Source organism: Mirounga angustirostris, unplaced genomic scaffold (genome assembly GCF_029215605.1).
Source record: "Mirounga angustirostris isolate CCGP_5_RB_7025 unplaced genomic scaffold, mMirAng1.0.hap1 SCAF_13, whole genome shotgun sequence".
Lineage (NCBI taxonomy): Eukaryota > Metazoa > Chordata > Mammalia > Carnivora > Phocidae > Mirounga > Mirounga angustirostris.
In genome coordinates, this window is record NW_026991721.1 from 66,730,296 (window position 1) to 66,753,577 (window position 23,282).

General features: G+C 40.8%; 1 protein-coding gene across 2 annotated transcripts in view; it reads right to left on the reverse strand.

Moving 5' to 3' along the window:
* RAB38 (RAB38, member RAS oncogene family) overlaps positions 1-23,282 on the reverse strand; it is a 150,994-nt gene that overhangs the window by 112,850 nt on the left and 14,862 nt on the right. For both annotated transcript variants that reach the window (XM_064577119.1, XM_064577118.1), the window contains exon 2: positions 5,734-6,014. In XM_064577119.1, the coding sequence (XP_064433189.1) occupies positions 5,734-6,014 (281 nt within the window). The remainder of the gene's footprint in view (positions 1-5,733; positions 6,015-23,282) is intronic.

Sequence of the window (23,282 nt, forward strand, 5' to 3'; positions counted from 1 at the left end):
AAAAGTCCCGCAGCAAGGGAAAATGTCGTTCAGGTTGGTTTTCTCAAATGTCTTTGACCATGTATATTAATCCAGGTTCTTGGTTGCAAGACACAGAATCTGAAGCTGGCTAAATATGAAATAGTTTATTCAAGAGATACTGTGTAGTTTGCAGGATTATTCGGCAGTCTAAAGAAATAGGCTCAAACCTAAGCTTCCAAAAACTCAAACCCCACATAAAACAGGCCTGATGAGGATACAGCTGCTAGCCACCATTGAGCACTGGGTCCTAAAAATCTGCAAATCTTCAAGGAGCTCAACTTGAATTCAACTGTCCCCGGGGCCAATAGTGATTCTCTTTCTGGGTCAAGCACAGGACCCTGCAAACTCTGCTGTCTCCCAAGGATAGAGGCCTGTTCTGCCTCCACCTACCCCCCCACCCCCACCCCCACCAAAAAATGGATTTTGTATTGTACCTTCTTCGTCTAGTTGCTCAATCAGTATGACTGATGGAATCTAGGTCATATTCCTGTGCTCTGGCTGCAAAGAGAGCAAAAGAAAGTTTTATGGGTTCTTCCTGGGGAGGTAAGCCTGCTATGGCTAGAAGTTCCCCAAAGATAGCAAACATATGTAATAATTACTAGAAATCCAAAACACATGAAAAATATCACTACACTGAGGACCACCACCTCCTCACTGTAAAAAATGAATAACTTCTTATGGAGAGCACTGCTGAATATACTCCTTCCCCCAGAAGGACACACATCAACATTTTTCTTTTTAACTGCAGGGAAGACGTTAAAATTGAGTGGAGTTTAATGTAAGAAAGTTTCTTCCTGGGATACCCATTGATTTGAGAACATTCTGAGCAAGAGGAGGGGCCTAAAAAGTCATTATACATAGGATAGAAATCTGCTAGGACTAGGACACGAGGCAGAGGGGACCATGTGCCAGGGGCACTGCAGGTCTGTGACCTTGGTTCCTGTCACCATCATTGGATAGATATTACTGTTCCACTATTTCCCAGGCATTTTCCTGGTGTCCTGTTTCTAAACACAGTCACACATGAGCCACTGCACCCTAAAAGCAGGATGGAACAGCCTGGAAAGGGCTGAGATATAGAAACAGACCCTTCTACGGAGTGTAGCTGCTGTGTGCATCAGAGCTAAGTATGGATGGTGACATCCAGACCAGTAGATGGGCTGCAGAAACAGGGGATAGGGATGTTATGCTTGAGGGGTAGGTATGGTGTATATGTGAAATCAGGCATAACATATACCTATGTCACTTAATGCTCTCAACAACCCTAGAAGGTGGGTTGGTGTGGCCATAAAAGTGAACCTTAAAGGAGCAACTGGTGGAGATTCAGGCCATGGGTACCACCAATATACCAGGTAAATGGGTCAGCAGGTAGCAGGGCCCCATCGGCCACTGAGAAGGCCCCAGAAGATAGGACTCCCAACATTGGGGATGGTCCAACAAGAACAGACCAAGGCTCTCATCCTAAAGAGACAAATCTACCAAAATGTATTGTCAAGACTGGGCTTGGGCACAGGAATACATAAAATAGACATTATTAGAACTCAGGTATAATGCGGACAGTGAGATATACTGGAGCTCCTGATCTATAGGATGATTGTGTAAATCTAAATTACAACCCAGGAATGGGGGTGTTACAATAATTATGCTAGGACAGCAGGATAAACCACAAATGTCCTTAGAACATGGGACATATGATCACAAATATATATTATCTGGCCCCAGTGAATCCACAGGTGGAATTCAAGTAAATGCAGCTGAGAAAGGGAAAGAACACAAAGGCTGCAAACTAAAGAAAATTCAACTGAGAGACAGTTTTTCCTTTTATTCCTTTGGTTTCAATATTTGAAGAGATGATGTAAAAAATCAGAGATGCTAGCTAGCATACAATTTACTTTTTCGCTCTTAATTCATAGCCAGAGGCTACCATGAATGTTCCAGCAACAGCAATGAGACATGAAAACTCTCACGGAAAGTTATTCCTGAAGACTGAAGAGCAAGAGGGCAAATTTCCCTCAGCAGTAGGTTCAGCAGCAGGTTCAGCAGCAAGATGGAGACTAGTCCCAATGACAAACTCTTCCACCACCCTGCAAGTTTCAGCTTCAGAAATGGCCAAGCCACAGTTGCTGCAAGACATGGCTATGGGGTCAAAGCCAAAGGTCATGGCCTTTGACGCATTCAAAGTTTTAGAGACGTAAAAAAAAATGAAATCAGATGTTTATCACCAGAATGAATGATTACAACATCACACAAAAGGACTTTAATTATTAGTAGATTCACTTTCTAAGAGAAAGATCTCTATGAGAAATGTTCCCTGATCCCAAATGTTGTAATCAAAGAAGGAGTGGATCGTAGTCTCCAAATGCTGTCACCTTGTCTTCATGTAGATAGTCTGATCTGGGCCTTTATTTGCAAATGCTGTGATACTATCCTCAGAAAGGAAGCAGAGTTTTATCAGTTTTATCAGAGATCTTTTAAAAAGACTTTTGAAGCAGTTTGACACTCCAGCCTCAACGCTGAAGTATTGTTCCTGAGATTCTAGGTGTTAACTTTGAATACTAACCTGGCACCGGGAAGACACGTTCATTAGGACAATTTCAGTAGCAGTACATTTAGAGGGAAGATGTTGAACGCAGTACAATGAGGCCTTGTACCCTCTTTAGCATTTCAGCGTACTTCAGGCTTGTGAAATCCCTCCACCCTCTCTCTGTACAAAGCTTCTCTTCAAAGTTTATACTGGCAGGGATTTGGAGGATTAAAAATCCCTTATCTAAGTACAGTAGGTCAGTCAGGCCTTAAGTTAATGAACCTCATGCTCTTAAGCAGAGTTTGACTGCAGCAGTCGAGGAAGAAATGTCAGAGTGAGGTGAAAGAAAATGGCCAAGAGGTTCTTTGGTCCACAAGCAAGTTTAGTCCTCCCTACAAATTCATAGGTCTTTTCCTTTCTTTTCTTCTCCTTTTTCTTTCCTTCTTTCTTTCTTTCTTTTTTTTTTTTTTTCCTAACACTTTTCCTCTATCTAACACCCTATATATTTTACTTATACTTTATTGTTTATTATTATCCAGGAGGTCAGGATTCTGTGTGTTTTATACATTGCTATATTTCCCAGAGCCTGGTACATAACAGCTGTTCAATAACATTTGTTCAATGAATGAATGAGTGAGTGATGGAAGACTCCCTCACCAAATAGATGAGTCATTCATTCCAGTTTGCCCTTTAGATGGAAAGTAACCTATTGAGAAAAGGATTTCTCTAAAATCCTACTCTCCTACCCCTGTACGTGGAGTTTCCAGGCAGAAGAGCAATTCTTTTGAAAGAAAGGAATTTGAAGGAATATGCAGAAGCCATGGAATAAAATTGAGTGTGGAGCTAAGGAATAAGGAGAATAGGTGAAGTCACATGAATTTTGCCATTTAAAATGAAAAAAGCCAGACTAACGTCCAAAAATCAAGCTATAAAAAATGTCATATTTCTGGGGTGCCTGAGTGGCTCAGTCGGTTGAGCATCTGACTCTTAATCTCTGCCCAGGTCTTGATCTCGGGGTCATGAGTTCAAGCCCCGCATTCAAAAAACAAAGTCATATTTCTCAAAATTCTGTAACCTCATAAGACCTGTGAGTTTTGCTCTGCATTTCTCTCTTTACAGGAATCATCCCTCAAACAAACAAACCAAAAGGGTTCATTGACAAGAAAAGTAGAAAGACAACAGCAAATGATGGATACTGTGTCCTGAATCAAAGGAAAAATCCTAAGAAATAGGGGAAACAAAGGGTTTTGGAAGAGAGAAGGAGAAAAGCATACTAGTGTGCCGTGGTTCCAAGAAGGAAGGCAAGAAACCCAGGAACTTCTGGAAGTAGCAACTTCCAGATACAGGCCAGCTCAGAGATACCAGAGAGAGGAGGGAGACACTGAGACCATCCAGGGCATGTTGCCAGAACAAAAAAGCATCCCAACTATGACCGAGAAAGTTGGCACCACCACCCTCTTCTCCATCTCCATCATCCCTCAACCCCACGCAGTTGCCTAATCCCCGCCGGTGTTTAAACTTCAGCGAGGGGCACCTGGGTGGCTCAGTTGGTTGAGTGTCTGCCTTTGGCTCAGGTCCTAATCCCAGGGTCCTGGGATCGAGCCGCATGTTGGGCTCTCCACTCAGCGAGGAGCCTGCTTCTACCTCTCCCTCTGCCCCTCCCCCTGCTTGTGCTTGCTCCCTCTCGCTCTCTCTCAAAATAAATAAATAATTACCTTAAAAAAAAAAAAAACCCTTCAGTGAGAGTCTCAAATCAGGTTTTTCTTTCCTATCCCTATAGCATTTTCCCTCGTTCAAAGCCTTGCCATTTTCCCATAGGAATGCAACGACTACCGTGTTACTCGGTCTCCAGGTTGATCTGCCTCCTGTCTATCTTTCCCTAGTCCCTGAGGAAAATTAGTCCATTCTGCTCTCCAGCATAAAACAGGTCAGAGATTCCTCCTCAGTCTATTTGAATGACATCCATTCACGTTATATTTTCAAACCATTCTCAAATGATTGCATGAATGTTTGCAATAAGGCCTTAGTGTGATTTCCATAAGTACAGAGACAATGCCTATCTTATTCATAGCTGAATCCCAAGCAACTAGCACAGTGCCTGTGCTCCATAAGTCTTTAATATGTTTTCCACAAATAAATAAAAATGGGAAAATTATGATATAAAACTATACAGAATGCAATCCTAGTAATGTAAAATATATTTATATATTTATATGTAAAATAAATACATATTATATAAATATATATCTATTTCAATATACAATTCATTTATAAATATAAAACATAAATTATTTCATATGTTTTAATGTAAAATATATGCACACAGGAAATAGCAGAAAAATACAGTGAAACATTTATTTTTTTAATATATGCTTTTTTTAACTTTCAAAATTTACTATAAAAGCTTTTTTCTCTCTCTCTAATACTGAGATACAAAAATATAAGCAAAAACAAAAGGAAGTAGAGCAAATGAGATATCTCTGACAAATGAGATAGCAGCATGGGGCAGAAGATAATATCCTTATCATGCCACATCGGGTTCTTCATCTTCTAGCTCTGATTCTTCCTCACATCCTGCTACTCCTCTGCCCCCCAGAAAAGTGAGAAGTGCCAAACAACACGATATTCTTCGCAATTACACTTGCTGTCTACTCTCTCACTCCACTATTCCAGTATTCCCAATGTGATAGTTCCACATTCTTGCCATCTTTTCACTTCTAGGGCAAAGCACAATTCCTGACATACAGAAGAACATATTAAATATTGATGGAGTAAAAATTAATTAATACATGAATAAGGCAGTGACATTGAATGCAAGGCCCATTTCTTTCATTTACTCTAAAATCATACTTACCTAATAGGGTTGTGTGAGGACTAAATGAGAAAATGCATATAAAATATGCCCGACACATAATAAGCACTCAATAAACAAACAGTTATTAACCATTATCACTGAGACCACGTACAAGTCGCTTTTTGCTCTCTTAGCCAAAATCATCTTAAATTGTGGATAGTAATTTCTGCCCTGCCCACTCATCCCCTTGAGATGAGTAAGAGCTTCAAGCAATTTGGGAACTATAAATCACTAGACAAACACATATTAATATCATCATGATGATGACAATGATCATATGATTATTTTCTTTCTGACTCTTGCCTAATACATTTCTCCTTTAAGTTCACATTACCTTTGCTGATGTTTCAAACCATCCTACGAAACCGTGCTCCTTGCAGAACTGGTCCATCTTGAGGCCATTGTTCATGAGCACGTCCTTCCCCTGGTCACATTTGTTGGCCAACAAAACCACGGAAACTGGTTTGCCATTAGGGAGACTTAACTTTGAGTCCAAATCACTTTTCCACTTTGTCACTGCTTCAAATGTAGCTGGCCTGGTGACATCGAAGACAATAAATGCACCCATAGCTTCTCGGTAATAGACCCTTGTCATGTTTCCAAATCTTTCTTGACCTATCACCAAAAAGAAATAGAAATCAAAACCTTATTACAATTGTAAATGAAATCACATATTGGAACCTCATGAGGCCTCCAGTGTGAGCAGATCACTCAGGAAAGTTCTCCAGTGCTCATCTTTAGAGTGAGCTGAATATACAATCATGCAGCTTTGTTTTTGATCTTTGAGTCCAGAAGGGATTCATTCATTTAACAAGTATTTATTTACTAAAACTTCTGCATACCATGTAAGGTTCTAGAAGTGTGCTAGTACAGCATGCCACTAGTCACACACAGCTACTTAGGTTTAATTAATTAAAATTAAATAGAGTTTACAATTCAGTTCCTCAGTCACACTAGCTACCTACATTTCAAGTGTTTAGTAACCACGTGTGGCCAGTGGCTATAGGATTAGACGACTCTAGTATAGAACATTTCCATTATCCCTGAATGTTCTACTGGACAAAACTGCTCTAAGCACTTGGGATACAATGATTAAAACATGAAAATCTCTGCCATTATGGAGTTTACATTTTAATGGGTGATAAATTATAAATTATAAACATAATAAATATAACTAAATTATGTAGTATGTTAAAAGGCACCCACAGTCAATCCACTTAAGGGTAGTAGTAGCTAGCATTTATTTATATTTACTAACCATCAGAAATGCAGTTTACACAATCATGAAGGTACAATTACTATCCCCATTTTACAGTGAGAATGTTGGGACCTCAAGAGGCTAAGTAACTTGTTCAAATTATACAGATGGTGCGCTTTGGAAGTTGGAATTCAAATCTGAATTGAGATTCAAATCTTTTTGAATCCAGAGCCCATAGTCATTTGCCAACATTGAATATTCTCAACTACTAAATCATTAGTCTTAGACTATCTCTCCTCCAGGCTTATGTACCAAGAGTGTCCCACTCAACGCAACTAAACAGATAACAGATATTTATATCGATGCCAGTGTCCGGACTACATGCTTGGAATACAACAGTAAACTAGATGGCCTTAAGTACTCTACAATCTGTTGCATAAGAAAAGCCCTTGGACAGAGAAAGAGAGAGAGAGAGAAGCAGGCAGGCATTGGTCTTATTTAGACCAATCAGCTAGAATCACTTTTGCTCTGATTCTTAATTTTTTAAGTGAATGTTGGCCAGTTTGTTAAACACTCTAAGGTTAGCCTTCCTCATCTGCAAAATGGCAGCAATAATGTGTACCTCACAGGGCTGTCATGTGGATGAAATGAATGAACATATGGAAAGCACCCAGCATGGGACCATAGAACTAACTGGCCATTGAGATTTCCCTGCCTTTCTCCAGCATGTTAAAAATTATGAAAGACAATATGATGTAGGTAGTGAAATCAGAGTTCCAGAGCAGAATTTATGGCAAAAAATTACTGGGATTTCTGCTGATTAATAAAATGAAATGAATCCTTTTGCTTATAACTCTAGCCATTAGTAGTAGCTGAAGACAGGAGCTAATGAAGACTGGGTTTGTATTTTTTGAATCCAAAACTCCAGAAGTGTAGGACCACACAAAGGCCTTTTATTCTGATTTGGTCATTTATTTATGGTAAGAATCTTATAAAGTTATATAAATTAAAGCAAAGTGAAGTGTGTATTTAATAAGCCAACTTGTTGCAAAAAGAATAAAATCACGAAACTGGTGGGTATCTAAGAAAATACCAGGTCCAGGTCAACATCTCTAAGAACACTTCACACTGGGCGCCTGGGTGGCTCAGTTGGTTGAGCGACTGCCTTCAGCTCAGGTCATGATCCTGGAGTCCCGGGATCGAGTCCCGCATCAGCCTCCCTGCTCGGCAGGGAGTCTGCTTCTCCCTCTGACCCTCCCCCCTCTCATATGCTCTCTCTCTCATTCTCTCTGTCTCAAATAAATAAATAAAAAATAAAATCTTTAAAAAAAAAAAAAGGAACACTTCACACTAACTTTGAGCACAAGGTGTTGTGATGGTGAGTTTTAATTCACATTTTGTGGGCACCTGAGTGGCTCAATCAGTTAAGCGTCTGCCTTTGGCTCAGGTTGTAATCCCGGGATCCTGGAATCGAGCCCCACATTACACTCCCTGCTTGGCAGGGAGCCTGCTTCTCCCTCTCCCTCTGCAGCTCCCCCTGCTTATTCTCACTGTCTCTCTCTCTGTCAAATAAATAAGTAAATCTTAAAAAAAAAACCTCTTTGCAGGTTGTTATAGTCACATGGGCATGAGCATTGCAGATTGTGAGGACATGATCCATGAGCACTTAGTGAAAATGGACGCAGGTCAAGTCTGGCGCCCTAGTGGTCCTAGTGGGTGAGCCTGTGTGTTCATACTTGTATCAGTGGAGAGAAGAGCATTCTGTAAGGGTCAGCACATGATGACCCTAAAACATTTCTTACACGGGTTTTACCACAGAAGCTTTTCTTTGTCCCCCCACAATCATCTAGCCGATGAAAGAAAGTGGCATAATACTCTTCATATGACACACAACCCACAGTTGAACTTTCATTTCTCCCAAATGAGTTTTAAATTTCTTTTATTTCCTTTCCTTTCTTGGTTCCTAATACAGTGATCCCCTTTGATACTGCTCAGGATGGCCATGACATTTCAGGAAGATAGGGGGAAAAAAAGCCCTCTGTGATCATTCAGGACTCTGAAAGGCCTTTGGGCTTTGTGCAGTTGTCTTATGATCCCTTGCAGGAACTAATCAGATGAAAGGCAAAGTCATGGGTTATTCAATAATCTGCTTGTCCAGAGGTTTTCATAGTAGATTAAGGAGGTCCTCAAGAAGAAAGATTTTTACAGTTCAAATATATGGCAAAGGGTCGTTTTTAAGACTATGCAAAAAAGCTATGTATAGGCTTAACACCTTTGTAGGAATTCAAAAAGGACAATCTGTGTGTTTGTGTGTATGTGTCTGTGTGTGTTTGAGTTTGTGAGGGTAAGTGTGCTAGATCAGGAACAAGGAGAAAAAAAGTGATCTTTGTATATTAAGGTCACTGGGCTCGCAGACTTGAAAAGTTTGTATATCCGGTGTTCCGGCGAGAGGTCACATTCAGACAAGGGCATTTCCAGTGCTCACATTTTATCCTTCTTTGTCAGCTGATAGCTCTCTCTGCTGTTTCTTATTAAAAGAATGAGAACCATGTGACTTTTCATGAGTGCCTACATATGGGCAATGTAGAGACCTGATGAATTCATCATAGGTAATTTACTTCAAACAAACAAACAAAAAAACATAGTTCAAAAATTCCCAGTGGGCTTAGATCACTCATTCAACACACATTTACTGAATAGCTAATATGGTCCAGGCTCTGTGTTTTGTGCTGCAAATACATAGTTTTTTGCCCTTGAGGAACTTCTAAACTAAGACGTGTCATACTGGATGCCTGCACCGAAAATTATCCAATTCACCATATGTAGGCTTCCATTTCTCTTAGACTCTACACACACATCCATGGCCATGTCAATGTGATTCATGATTCAGTGTCCAGCTTCCAGGAAAGTTAAATGATAAAGCAATGAACCGAATCACAAAAGTTAATACAATGGCTGCAGTAATCATTTGGAAAATCTTGCTGCAGAAGGCAATAAATTGAACGGCCAGAAGACATGGGTCTTTGTCTTAATCACTGGTTACCAGTGCAGCCTTAGACAAATGCATTTCTCTTTTTGAGACTCAGTTTCCTCACCTGTAAAATGAATTTGTTCTGGCTGACTTCTAAGGTCCCTTCCTGCTTTCCTGTTTCTAGAGTTAAAATATTCCTAGTAAATCAATGCTTGGTTTCTCTCCCAACAGCCTTAAATGGTCCACTTGGTGTCACAGACTCAGCTAAAAATATACACAGGCAATACAGTCATAATGTGTATTTAATGATATTTTCACTTGGTAATTAGTACTCTAGAGATGTTCTCAGTGGGCATAACCAAGCCGGAAATCCTCTACATAGGCATAGAAACAACAGGAGGAAGCGAGTTGGTGTTCTATTAACCTGGGCACATTCTTTTACCACTCCACCACTAACCTAATAGCTCTGTGAGCTCAGTGAGGTAGCATTCTGAACCTCAGTTCTCCTCATTGGTAAAATAGTGGTTTGGATACCTGAAACTAAATTCATTACTGCCTCTGGGAAGCCCTCTAATCATCCTCCTCGGATGCAGGCATCCTGCTCTTCACCTGCTATGCCCCGGTGTTCCCTCCAGTTCTTAGCATCACTAGTAACACTGCCCCCCAGAGCGGTAGCTTCAAATCATCTTCTGACTCTTTCCTCACCCCTCTGCCTAAAGGGTCTCCAACATTCTACCAATGCTTCTGTTTCTGAAGCAGGTCCTGATCCCCCCCCATCAGCACTGCTACTGCTCCCATTCAGGCCCTCACCGGGAGCCCTGACAGCTTCCTAACTGAGGCTCTCAAGATCTCAGGTCTCGTCACTCCTGCTATCCTTTAAAATAAATATAAACACAGGTCTTCAGAAATTCTGGCAACATAAGAGATCACTAGATGGGCATCCATCAGAAGGAAATGAAATTACCATCTTCAAGAGCTGTCTGCACCCCCATGTTCACTGCAGCATTGTTCATAAGAAGTGACATGGAAACCTCTTAAGTGTCCATCAGTGAAGGAATGAATAAAGCAAATGTAGTGTATACATAGAGTGGAATATTATCAGCCATGGAAAAGAAGGAAATCCTGCCTTTTGCAACAACTTGGACAAAAGCAATGACAGCATTATACTAGGTGAATTAAGTCAGAGAAAAAAATACTGTATGATCTCATTTATATGTGGAATCCAAAAAAGCCAAACTTGTAGGGGCACCTGGGTGGCTCAGTCGTTTAAGCATCTGACTCTTGATTTCAGTTCAGGTCATGAGATCGAGCACCACATTGGGCTCCAGGATGGGCATGGAGGCTGCTTGGGATTCTCTTTCTCCCTCTCCTTCTGCCCCTCCTCACCTACCCCCCACCACTCATCTGTTCTCTCTCTAAAAAAAAAAAAAAGAAAAAAGCCAAACTTGTAAAACAGAGAGTAGAAAGGCAGTTGCCAGGACTGGGAGTAGAAGATACAGGGAGATGTTGGCCAAAGGGTATAAACTTCCAGTTATAAGATAAATAAGTTCTGGAGATCTAATGCACAGTATGGTGATTATATACTTGCCAGCTTCTAAGAGAGTAGCTCTTAAGTATTCTCACCACATACCAGAAAAATGCTAATTATGTGAGGTGATGGAGGTGTTCATCCTACTGTGGTAATCATTTTGAAATATATAAGTATATTAAACCATCATGTTGTACAGCTTAAATCTACACAATGTTAATATGCCAATTATATCTCAATAAAGCTGTAAAGAAAAATCCTCTTAGGTATTTAGAGAATACCCATTCCTGGGCCCTACTCTTCAGAGATTCTTACTCTTCTAGTTTTGTGTGGGGCCCAGGAATCTGTTTTTAAGCACTCCCTAGGTGAAGTCTTAAAACTCTATTTCTGGGGGGTCGGAGCAAGATGGCGGAGGAGTAGGAGACCTGGATTTCGTCTCCTCTCAGGAATTCAGCTGGATAGGGATCAAACCATTCTGAACACCTACAAACTCAACAGGAGATCGAAGAAAAGAAGAGCAACAACTCTCTCATCAGAAAAGCGACCACTTTCTAGAAGGTAGGACGTGTGGAGAAGTGAATCCGAGGCGATATTCGGGAGGATAGACAGCGGGGGAGGGGCCTCCGTCAGCCGCTTCTGGCAAGTCATAGAACCACGGAGCACAAAATCAGAACTTTTAAAAGTCTGCTCCGCTGAGGGACGTCACTCTGGTGGCTAAGCAGGGAGTGGAACCCTCCGGGACAGTGTGGTCTCAGGACCCTCGGGGTCACAGAAAGACCGGGGGTGCCTGAGTGTGGCAGAGCTCCCAGGTAACGGAGCAGGGAAGCCGGCTGCAGAGGCGGAGCCCAGGCGCGGGCTCTCAGCTAGAGGTGGCCATAAACCGTGATCCGCGGCACAGTCGGGCCCCTGCTCCTCCAGCAGGGACCCAACAAGCGGCAGATCCAGGGAGACTCACCTTCCTCCCCCGGGAGGAGCCGCGCGGGAGTGCACCGCAGGGATCTGCTGGGTTTGGAGACTCCACCCGGGGTCGGTGCAAGAGATAGAAACGCGCGGTCACAGGCCGGGTGAGCACGGAGTGCGGCCGGACACCGGGGAGACGGGAGTGACTGACGGCTTTTCTCTGGGGGCTCACTGAGCAGCGGGGCCCCGAGTTCTCGGCTCCTCCGGGGCGGAGATTGGGAGGCCGCCATTTTCACTCTCCGCCTCCAAAGCTGTACGGAAAGCTCGCAGGGAACAAAAGCCCAGAGAGCAAACCCAAGCAGATTACTTAGCCAGGACGGGGCAAGGGCGGGGCAATTCCGCCTCCAGCAGAGACATTTGGAAACCACGGCAACAGGCCCCTCCCCAGACGATCAGCGAGAACACCCAGCCAAGACCAAGTTTACCGATCAATGAGAACGGCAGAACTCCAGCGCTAGGGGACTACTGCACATAGGATTCACGGCTTTTTTACCATGATTCTTTAGTCTTTCAAAGTTAATTTTTTTTTAACTGTCTTTTTGTCTTTTTATTTCTTTTTGAATTTTTCTTTTTCCCTTTTTCAACCAACATCTTATCAATCCCTTTAAAAAAAAAAAAACAATTTTATTTTTCATTTTTAGAGTCATATTCTATCCCTTCATAGTAGTTACCCATATTTTTGGCTTATATATATAAGTTGTTCTCTCTTTAAAATTTTAAGATAGTTTCTTCTAACAGATTAAATATACCCTAAATCTCTAGTATATGGTGTTTTCCATTCCCCTGCCTGATCACATCCTCGCCCTTTTTTTTTTCTTTTTTTTTAAATCCTCTTCTTTCTTTTTTCAAACAACTTCTTATCAATTCCTTTTATAAAATTTTTTATAATTTCCATTTTTACAGTCATATTCCATCCCTTCATCATATCAACCCTTATTTTTGTACATATATAAGTTTTTCGTTCTTTAAAATTTTGGGAGGCACTTTCTTCTAAAAGACCAAAATACACCACAAATCTAGTGTGTGGCACTGATCTATATACCAGCCTGATCATATTTGATCACATTCTGCTTTTTTTGTTGTTGTTGTTGTTTTGTTTTGTTTGTTTTTGTTTTTATCTTTATCTTTTCCTTTTTCTTTTTTCTCTCTTTCCCTTTTTTATCCCACTGCTTCAGGTCTTTTCTGATTTGTTTAGAGTATATTTTCTGGGGACATGGTTACTCTGCTAGCATTTTGTTCTCTCATTCATCTATTCTCCTCTGCACAAAATGACAAGACGGAAAAAATCACCTCAACAAAAAGAACAAGAGGTAGTACCGACTGCCAGGGAACTACTCAATACGGACATTAGTACGATGTCAGATCTAGAGTTCAGAATCATCACTTTAAAGATACTAGCTGGGCTTGAAAAAAATATGGAAGTGATTAGAGAAACCCTTTCTGGAGAAGTAAAAGAGCTAAAATCCAACCAAGTAGAAATCAAAAAGGCTATTAATGAGGTGCAAAAAAAACGGGGGTGCTAACTGCTAGAATAAATGAGGCAGAAGAGAGAATCAGTAATATAGAAGATGAAATGATGGAAAATAAAGAAGCTGAGAAAAAGAGAGATAAACAACTACTGGATCACGAGGGCAGAATTCGAGAGATAAGCGATGCCATAAGATGAAACAACATTAGAATAATTGGGATCCCAGAAGAAGAAGAAAGAGAGAGAGGGGCAGAAGGTATAATGGAGCAAATTATAGCAGAGAACTTCCCTAATTTGGGGAAAGAAACAGGCATGAAAATCCAGGAAGCACAGAGAACCCCTCTCAAAATCAATAAAAATAGGTCAACTCCCCGACATCTAAAAGTAAAACTTACGAGTCTCATAGACAAAGAGAAAATCCTGAAAGCAGCTCGGGAGAAGAGTTATGTAACCTACAAGGGTAGAAACATTAGATTGGCAACAGACCTATCCACAGAGACCTGGCAGGCCAGAAAGGACTGGCAGGATATATTCAGAGCACTAAATGAGAAAAATATGCAGCCAAGAATACTCTATCCAGCTAGACTGTCATTGAAAATTGAAGGAGAGGGCGCCCGGGTGGCTCAGTTGGTTAAGCGACTGCCTTCGGCTCAGGTAATGATCCTGGAGTCCCGGGATCGAGTGCCACATCAGGCTCCCTGCTCAGCAGGGAGTCTGCTTCTCCCTCTGACCCTCCTCCCATTCATGTTCTCTGTCTCTCATTCTCTCTCTCACAAAAAATAAAATCTTAAAAAAAAAAAAAAGAAAATTGAAGGAGAGATAAAAAGCTTCCAGGACAAACAAAAACTAAAGGAATTTGCAAACACAAAACCAGCCCTACAGGAAATCTTGAAAGGGGTCCTCTAAGCAAAGAGAGAGCCTAAAAGCAACATAGACCAGAAAGGAACACAGACAATATACAGTAACAGTCACCTTACAAGCAATACAATGGCACTAAATTCCTATCTTTCAATAGTTACCCTGAATGTAAATGGGCTAAATGCCCCAATCAAAAGACACAGGCTAACAGACTGGATTAAAAAACAAGACCCATCGATATGCTGTCTGCAAGAGACTCATTTTAGAACCAAAGACACCCCCAGATTGAAAGTGAGGGGGTGGAAAACCATTTACCATGCTAATGGACACCAAAAGAAAGCTGGGGTGGCAATCCTTATATCAGACAAATTAGATTTTAAAGCAAAGACTGTAATAAGAGATGAGGAAGGACATTATATCCTACTTAAAGGGTCTATCCAACAAGAAGATCTAACAATTGTAAATATCTATGCCCCTAACATGGGAGCAGCCAATTATATAAGGCAATTAATAACAAAAGCAAAGAAACACATCGACAACAATACAATAATAGTGGGGGACTTTAACACCCCCTCACTGAAATGGACAGATCGTCTAAGCAAAAGATCAACAAGGAAATAAAGACTTTAAATGACACACTGGACCAAATGGACTTCACAGACATATTCAGAACATTCCACCCCAAAGCAACGGAATACACATTCTTCTCTCGTGCCCACGGAACATTCTCCAGAATAGATCACATCCTAGGACATAAATCAGGTCTCAACCGGTACCAAAAGATTGGGATCATTCCCTGCCTATTTTCAGACCACAATGCTTTGAAACTAGAACTCAATCACAAGAGGAAAGTCGGAAAGAACTCAAATACATGGAGGCTAAAGAGCATGGGTCATGAATGGGTCAACCAGGAAATTAAAGAAGAATTTTAAAAATACATGGAAACCAATGAAAATGAAAACACAACTGTTCAAAATCTTTGGGATGCAGCAAAGGCAGTCCTAAGAGGAAAGTATATAGAAATACAAGCCTTTCTCAAGAAACAAGAAAGGTCTCAAGTACACAACCTAACCCGACACCTAAAGGAGCTGGAGAAAGAACAGCAAATAATGCCTAAACCTAGCAGGAGAAGAGAAATCATAAAGATCAGAGCAGAAATCAATGAAATAGAAACTAAAAGAACAGTAGAACAGATCAATGAAACTAGGAGCTGGTTCTTTGAAAGAATTAACAAGATTGATAAACCCCTGGCCAGACTTATCAAAAAGAGAAGAGAAATGACCCAAATCAACAAAATCATGAATGAAAGAGGACAGATCACAACCAACAGCAAAGAAATACAAACAATTATAAGAACACATTATGAGCAACTCTATGCCAGCATATTAGATAACCTGAAAGAGATGGATGCATTCCTAGAGATGTATCAACTACCAAACTGAACCAGGATGAAATAGAAAACCTGAACAGACCTATAACCACTAAGGAAATTGAAGCAGTCATCAAAAATCTCCCAAAAAACAAAAGCCCAGAGCCAGATGGCTTCCCAGGGGAATTCTACCAAACATTTCAAGAAGAATTAATACCTATTCTTCTGAAACTGTTCCAAAAAATAGAAACGGAAGGAAAACTTCCAAACTCATTTTATGAGGCCAGCATTACCTTGATCCCAAAACCACACAAAGACCCCATCAAAAAGGAGAATTACAGACCAATATCCCTGATGAACATGGATGCAAAAATTCTCACCAAAATACTAGCCAATAGGATCCAACAGTACATTAAAAGGATTATTCAGCATGACCAAGTGGGATTTATCCCTGGGCTGCAAGGTTGGTTCAACATCCGCAAATGAATCAACATCATCCAATACATTAACAGAAGAAAGAACAAGAATCATATGATCCTCTCAATAGATGCAGAAAAAGCTTTTGACAAAGTACAGCATCCTTTCTTGATCAAAACTTTTCAGAGTATAGGGATAGAGGGTACATACCTCAATATCATAAAAGCCATCTATGAAAAACATACAGCAAATATCATTCTCAATGGGGAAAAACTGAGAGCTTTCCCCCTAAGGTCAGGAACGTGGCAGGATGTCCACTATCACCACTGCTATTCAACATAGTATTGGAAGTCCTAGCCACAGCAATCAGACAACAAAGAGAAATCAAAGGCATCCAAATTGGTAAAGAAGAAGTCAAACTCTCACTCTTTGCAGATGATATGATACTTTATGTGGAAAACCCCAAAGACTCCACCCCAAAACTGCTAGAACTCATACAGGAATTCAGGAAAGTGGCAGGATATAAAATCAATACACAGAAGTCAGTGGCATTCCTATACACCAACAACAAGACAGAAGAAAGAGAAATTAAGGAGTCGATCCCATTTACAATTGCATCCAAAACCATCAGATACCTAGGAATAAATCTAAGCAAAGAGGCAAAGGATCTATACTCAGAAAACTATAAAATACTCATGAAAGAAATTGAGGAAGACACAAAGAAATGGAAAAACGTTCCATGCTCATGGATTGGAAGAACAAATATTGTGAAGATGTCAATGCTACCTAGAGCAATCTACACATTCAATGCAATCCCCATCAAAATACCATCCACTTTTTTCAAAGAAATGGAACAAATAATCCTAAAATTTGTATGGAACCAGAAAAGACCCCGCATAGCCAGAGGAATGTTGAAAAAGACAAGCAAAGCTGGCGGCATCACAATTCCGGACTTCCAGCTCTATTACAAAGCTGTCATCATCAAGACAGCATGGTACTGGCACAAAAACAGACACATAGATCAATGGGAACAGAATAGAGAGTCCAGAAATGGACCCTGAGCTCTATGGTCAACTAATCTTCGACAAAGCAGGAAAGAATGTCCAATGGAACAAAGATAGTGTCTTCAACAAAGGGTGTTGGGAAAATTGGATAGCCACATGCAGAAGAATGAAACTGGACCATTTCCTTACACCACACACAAAAATAGACTCCAAATGGTTGAAAGACCTCAATGTGAGACAGGAGTCCATCAAAATCCTAAAGGAGAACACAGGCAGCAACCTCTTTGACCTCAGCCGCAGCAACTTCTTCCTAGAAACATCGCCAAAGGCAAGGGAAGCAAGGGCAAAAATGAACTCTTGGGACTTCATCAAGATAAAAATCTTTTGCAAAGCAAAGGGAACAGTCAACAAAACCAAAAGACAACCGACAGAATGGGAGAAGATATTTGCAAATGACATGTCAGATAAAGGGCTAGTATCCAAAATCTATAAAGAACTCATCAAATTCAACACCCAAAGAACAAAGAATCCAATCAAGAAATGGGCAGAAGACATGAACAGACATTTTTCCAAAGAAGACATCCAAATGGCCAAGAGACACATGAAAAAGTGCTCAATATCGCTCGGCATCAGAGAAATCCAAATCAAAACCTCAATGAGATACCAACTCACAGCAGTCAGAATGGCTAAAATTAATAAGTCAGGAAACAACAGATGTTGGCGGGGATGCGGAGAAAGGGGAACCCTCCTACACTGTTGGTGGGAATGCAAGCTGGTGCAGCCACTCTGGAAAACTGTATGGAGGTTCCTCAAAACGTTGAAAATAGAGCTACCATATGATCCAGCAATTGCACTACTGGGTATTTACCCCAAAGATACAAAAATAGGGATCCGAAGGGGTACGTGCACCCCGATGTTTATAGCAGCAATGTCCACAATAGCCAAACTGTGGAAAGAGCCAAGATGTCCATCGACAGATGAATGGATAAAGAACTAGTGGTATATATATACAATGGAATATTATGCAGCCATCAAAAGGAATGAGATCTTGCCATTTGCAACGACGTGGATGGAACCAGAGGGTATTATGTTGAGTGAAATAAGTCAAACAGAGAAAGACATGTATCATATGATCTCACTGATATGAGGAATTCTTAATCGCAGGAAACAAACTGAGTGTTGTTGGGAGTGGGGGTGGGGTGTGAGGGATGGGGTGACTGGGTGATAGACACTGGGGAGGGTATGTGCTCTGGTAAGCGCTGTGAATTGTGCAAGACTGTTGAATCTCAGATCTGTACCTCTGAAACAAATAATGCAATATATGTTAAGAAAAAAAAAAAAGAAGAAGGTAGCGGGAGGGGAAGAATGAAGCGGGGGAAATTGGAGGGGTGGACGAACCATGAGAGATGATGGACTCTGAAAAACAAACTGAGCGTTCTAGAGGGGAGGGGGATGGGAGGATGGGTTAGCCTGGTGGTGGGTATTGAGGAGGGCACATTCTGCATGGAGCACTGGGTGTTATGCACAAACAATGAATCATGGAACACTTCATCTAGAACTAATGATGTAATGTATGGGGATTAACATAAGAATTAAAAAAAAAAAAAACCTCTTTCTATCAGAATCCACTTTCAAAATGTAAACATTACCAGTATGCTCTACCTTCAATGACTCTTACAAGCTTAGAAACAGACACCTTTATTAACACTGCACACAAGGAGACTTTGGCTCCAACCACCTTTCCAAACTCCTCCTGTCACTTCTTTCAACGCACTCCATGGCCAAGCCACACGGGAGTACTTATTCTTTCCAAAACACATCCTCCATTTCTCCCTGATTTTCTTGCCCTTCATACCTCTGCTCTCAAAGTCTGAATTCTTTCCCCATCTTTCCTCCCACTCTGCTCAGTGAAATCCTAAGCATCTTACAATTGTGCCCTGAATTGTCATTATATTGGGGCAACGTTCCCTGGCCTCCCAGCTGAAACATGACTCCTTCTTGTGACCCTACAGCATTTTCTTTATCCTACACTATTCACCTTTATCATGCTATATATCTACCCTTCAGTCTCCACCATAGCACTGTAAAATACTGAAGAGCAAGTTGACCAAGTGTATATATACATATATTTATTTATACATACACTCTTAAGCAGGCTCCACACTCAGTGCGGAGCCTGACATGGGGCTTCACGACCCTGAGATTATGACCTGAACCGAAATCAAGAGTCAGATGGGGCACCTGGGTGGCTCAGTTGGTTAAGCGTTTGCCTTGGGCTCAGGTCATGATCCCAGCATTCTGGAATCAAATCCCGCATGGAGTCCCGCATCTAGTCCTGCATCAGTCTCCCTGTTCAGTGGGGAGTCTGCTTCTCTTTCTGCCCCTCCCCTCTGCTCATCCATGCATGCGTGCACTCTCTTTCTCAAATAAATAAAAATTAAAAAAAAAAAAAAAGTCAGATGCTTACCTGACTGAGCCATCCTGGCACCCTGATCATATTTTAACGTTGCAAATCTGAGGCCTGTTCTCTACTTGTATGATATAGTAAAAACTCAAGATACTATTGTAGAAATAAGCTGAAATTAAAATTATTTTCCTCTAAAATGCATCACCGTGTATTCATGAACTAGTGCTATGTACTAAGCACTAACTCTATATTATACTCTCATTTCCAGTAAATGATCAATAGTGGAGAAAATTAACATTATTCTAACAGGGTTATGTACATATCTGTTGCAACAAGTTTCAGACTGGATTATGTTTTTGTTATCATTCTCATCTTCTTAAGAAATAATCGTGGTGTGTGTGTGTGTGTGTATATATATACACACACACATATATATATACACACATATATACACACACACACAATGGAATATTATGCAGCCATCAAAAAATTGAAATCTTTCCATTTGCAATGAGGTATTATGCTGAGCAAAATAAGTCAATCAGAGAAAGACATGTATCATATGGTCTCACTGATATGAGGAATTCTTAACCTCAGGAAACAAACTGAGGGTTGCTGGAGTGGTGGGGGTGGGAGGGATGGGGTGGCCGGGTGATAGACACTGGGGAGGGTATGTGCTATGGTGAGCACTATGAATTGTGTAAGATTGATGAATCACAGACCTGTACCTCTGAAACAAATAATACGTTATATGTTAAAAAAAAAGAAGAAGAAGAAGATAGCAGGAAGGGAAAAATGAAGGGGGATAAATCGGAGGGGGAGATGAACCATGAGAGACTATGGACTCTGAGAAACAAACTGAGGGTTCTAGATGGGAGGGGGGTGGGGGGATGGGTTAGCCCAGGGATGGGTATTAAAGAGGGCATGAATTGAATGGAACACTGGGTGTTATACGCAAACAATGAATCATGGAACACTACATCAAAAACTAATGATGTAACATATGGTGATTAACATAACATAATAAAATAAAATTAAAAATACATATATTACATATCTTTATATGGTATAAAAATACACAACATATTATATGGAATATGTATTTTTATAATATATATCTTTATAATATTTTATGTCCTATATTATACACTAAATTATGTAATTATATATCTTTATTTTATATTTTGTATTCATAATACATGTCTTTTTTTTTTAATTTTTTATTGTTATGTTAAGCACCATACATTACATCATTAGTTTTTGATGTAGTGTTCCATGATTCATTGTTTGTGCATAACACCCAGTGCTCCATGCAGAACGTGCCCTCTTTAATACCCATCACCAGGCTAAACCATCCTCCCACTCCCCTCCCCTCTCGAACCCTCAGTTTGTTTTTCAGAGTCCATCATCTCTCATGGTTCTTCTCCCCCTCCGATACCCCCCTTCATTCTTCCCCTCCTGCTATCTTCTTCTTTTTTTTTTTTTCTTAACATATATTGCATTATTTGTTTCAGAGGTACAGATCTGTGATTCAACAGTCTTGCACAATTCACAGCACTCACCATAGCACATACCCTCCCGAATGTCTATCACCCAGCCACCCCATCCCTCCCACACACACCCCCCCACTCCAGCAACCCTCAGTTTGTTTCCTGAGATTAAGAATTCCTCATATCAGTGAGGTCATATGATACATGTCTTTCTCTGGTTGGCTTATTTCACTCAGCATAATACCCTCCAGTTCCATCCACATCGTTGCAAATGGCAAGATCTCATTCCTTTTGATGGATGCATAATATTCCATTGCATAATACATGTCTTTTCACAGCATAAAGACTGGAGTTGCAAACATAATATTTTGCCAATATAAACTGAAATTACTTTTAAAATATGAAAAAAAAAGAAATAATCCCTTGGAATCAATTTACTCTACTCAAAATAACATAAGTTTTGGGTCATGCACAGTCCATAGAGCTAAAAGTACCAGCAAGATACTCTCTTTGTTTCTAGGGAATAATAGTATGAAAAGCAGGAAGATGAAACCAAAAGTATGTATCTAGAAAATAAATCTAATTACTATGATGGCCAAATGGACACTGAACTTACAATAGATTACGTTAGTTTTGAAGACTCAGGGAAACCCACAGACTAGGATCAGAGTCTGGCTAACATCCTCATGAGTAGGTTTCCTCCAATTTTTAAGAGCTCATCTGACCCTCTGGCCATAGTTTTGAAACTCTTTCAACTTCTCTCTTCCCTAATTTGCCCCACCAAGCCCGTGACAGAAGCATATCAATCCATCACTCTTTACCCAAGTCACCTAGGTGGATATACTGTCATTAACCATGTGTATGTAATCTTCGCTCACAAAATAACAAGTGCCCTTAGCCAGAACCACCTTTCAGCAGTCCCCATGACAAGTATCTTGAGCACTCAGTATACAGTGAGTGCTCAGTAAGGTCTCCTCACTGAGTGAAGGAATAGCCCCTAATTCTCATCCCCCTCCCAGCAGATACATGCAGGCTTAGCAAGACAGTAAGAGTCACCCTCTGCCATGCCTTCATCATCACCACTCTAGTGAGGATCACCTCATCTCATCTCATTCATTCACTGGACAACAAAGTTCTGAATGCTTATTATTTTTCAGGCACTCTTCTAGCAATGAGCAAAAAGAATTAGAGGTCCTTGTTGTAATGAATCTTATGTTCTAGTGGAAAGAGATAAAAAATTGGTAAGATACCCATAACACTACATTAGCTGGTAAAGTGTTAGGGAGAAAAATAAAGTAGGAAAGGAGAAAATGGTGTGGGGGGGTGAGGGTAAAGTTAAGCAGGATGGATAGTGAAGGCCCATGGAGAAGTTGTCCCTTAAGACCAAAAAGAGGTAAAGGAGAAAGCCATGTGGATATTTAGAAGAGTGTTTTCAACAGAAAACACCAAGAAAGAAAGACTCAGAGGCACAAATGTGTCTGGCACATGTATAGAGAAGAGCAAGGAGTCTATGCTGGGGAGGACAGAGCAAGGAGTGGAGGAGTATGCAGTGAGGCAGGCGGATCTCAGGCCAATTTCAGGCCATTACAGGAAGGTTGCCTTTTATTCTGCATGAGAGAGGAAAGCCCTCAAGGACTGGGAGCAGATGAGAAACATGAATGGGGGCAGGAGTAAATGGATATTATGGCTGCTGTGTTAAGGAATGACCTACAGGAGTCAAGGTTGGAAATGGTGAGACAATAATCCAGGCAAGAGACAATGATGTGGACCAACGTGGGGATGGTGAAAGTTGGTAAAGATTGGTTGCTTCCTGGATACATCTGGAGATTGAGATGATAGAGGAGACATGGAGTATGAGATGATTTGAGCAGGACTCCAGAACTTTTGGCTTAAAAAATCAAAAGTATGGAGTTGCTATTAGCTGAGATGAAGAAGACTTTTGGAGGTGCAGGCTTTGTGGAAGCAGATCAGGATTCTGATATGTTAAGTTTGAGATGTCTGTTAGGCTGAGATGTTGAGTAGGCAGTTGTATATAGAAGGCTGAAGTTCCAGGGGTTGGTCAGGACTGGAGATTGAACTGGTACTTTAATTTCTGTACACTTCTGCCAAATTCACCTTCCAAAGCTCTGTTTTCACCCTATCATTTCCCTAATTAAACACTTTCAGGGATCCACTAACTGGAGGGTGGGCTTCTAACATGTTCTGTGACCCAT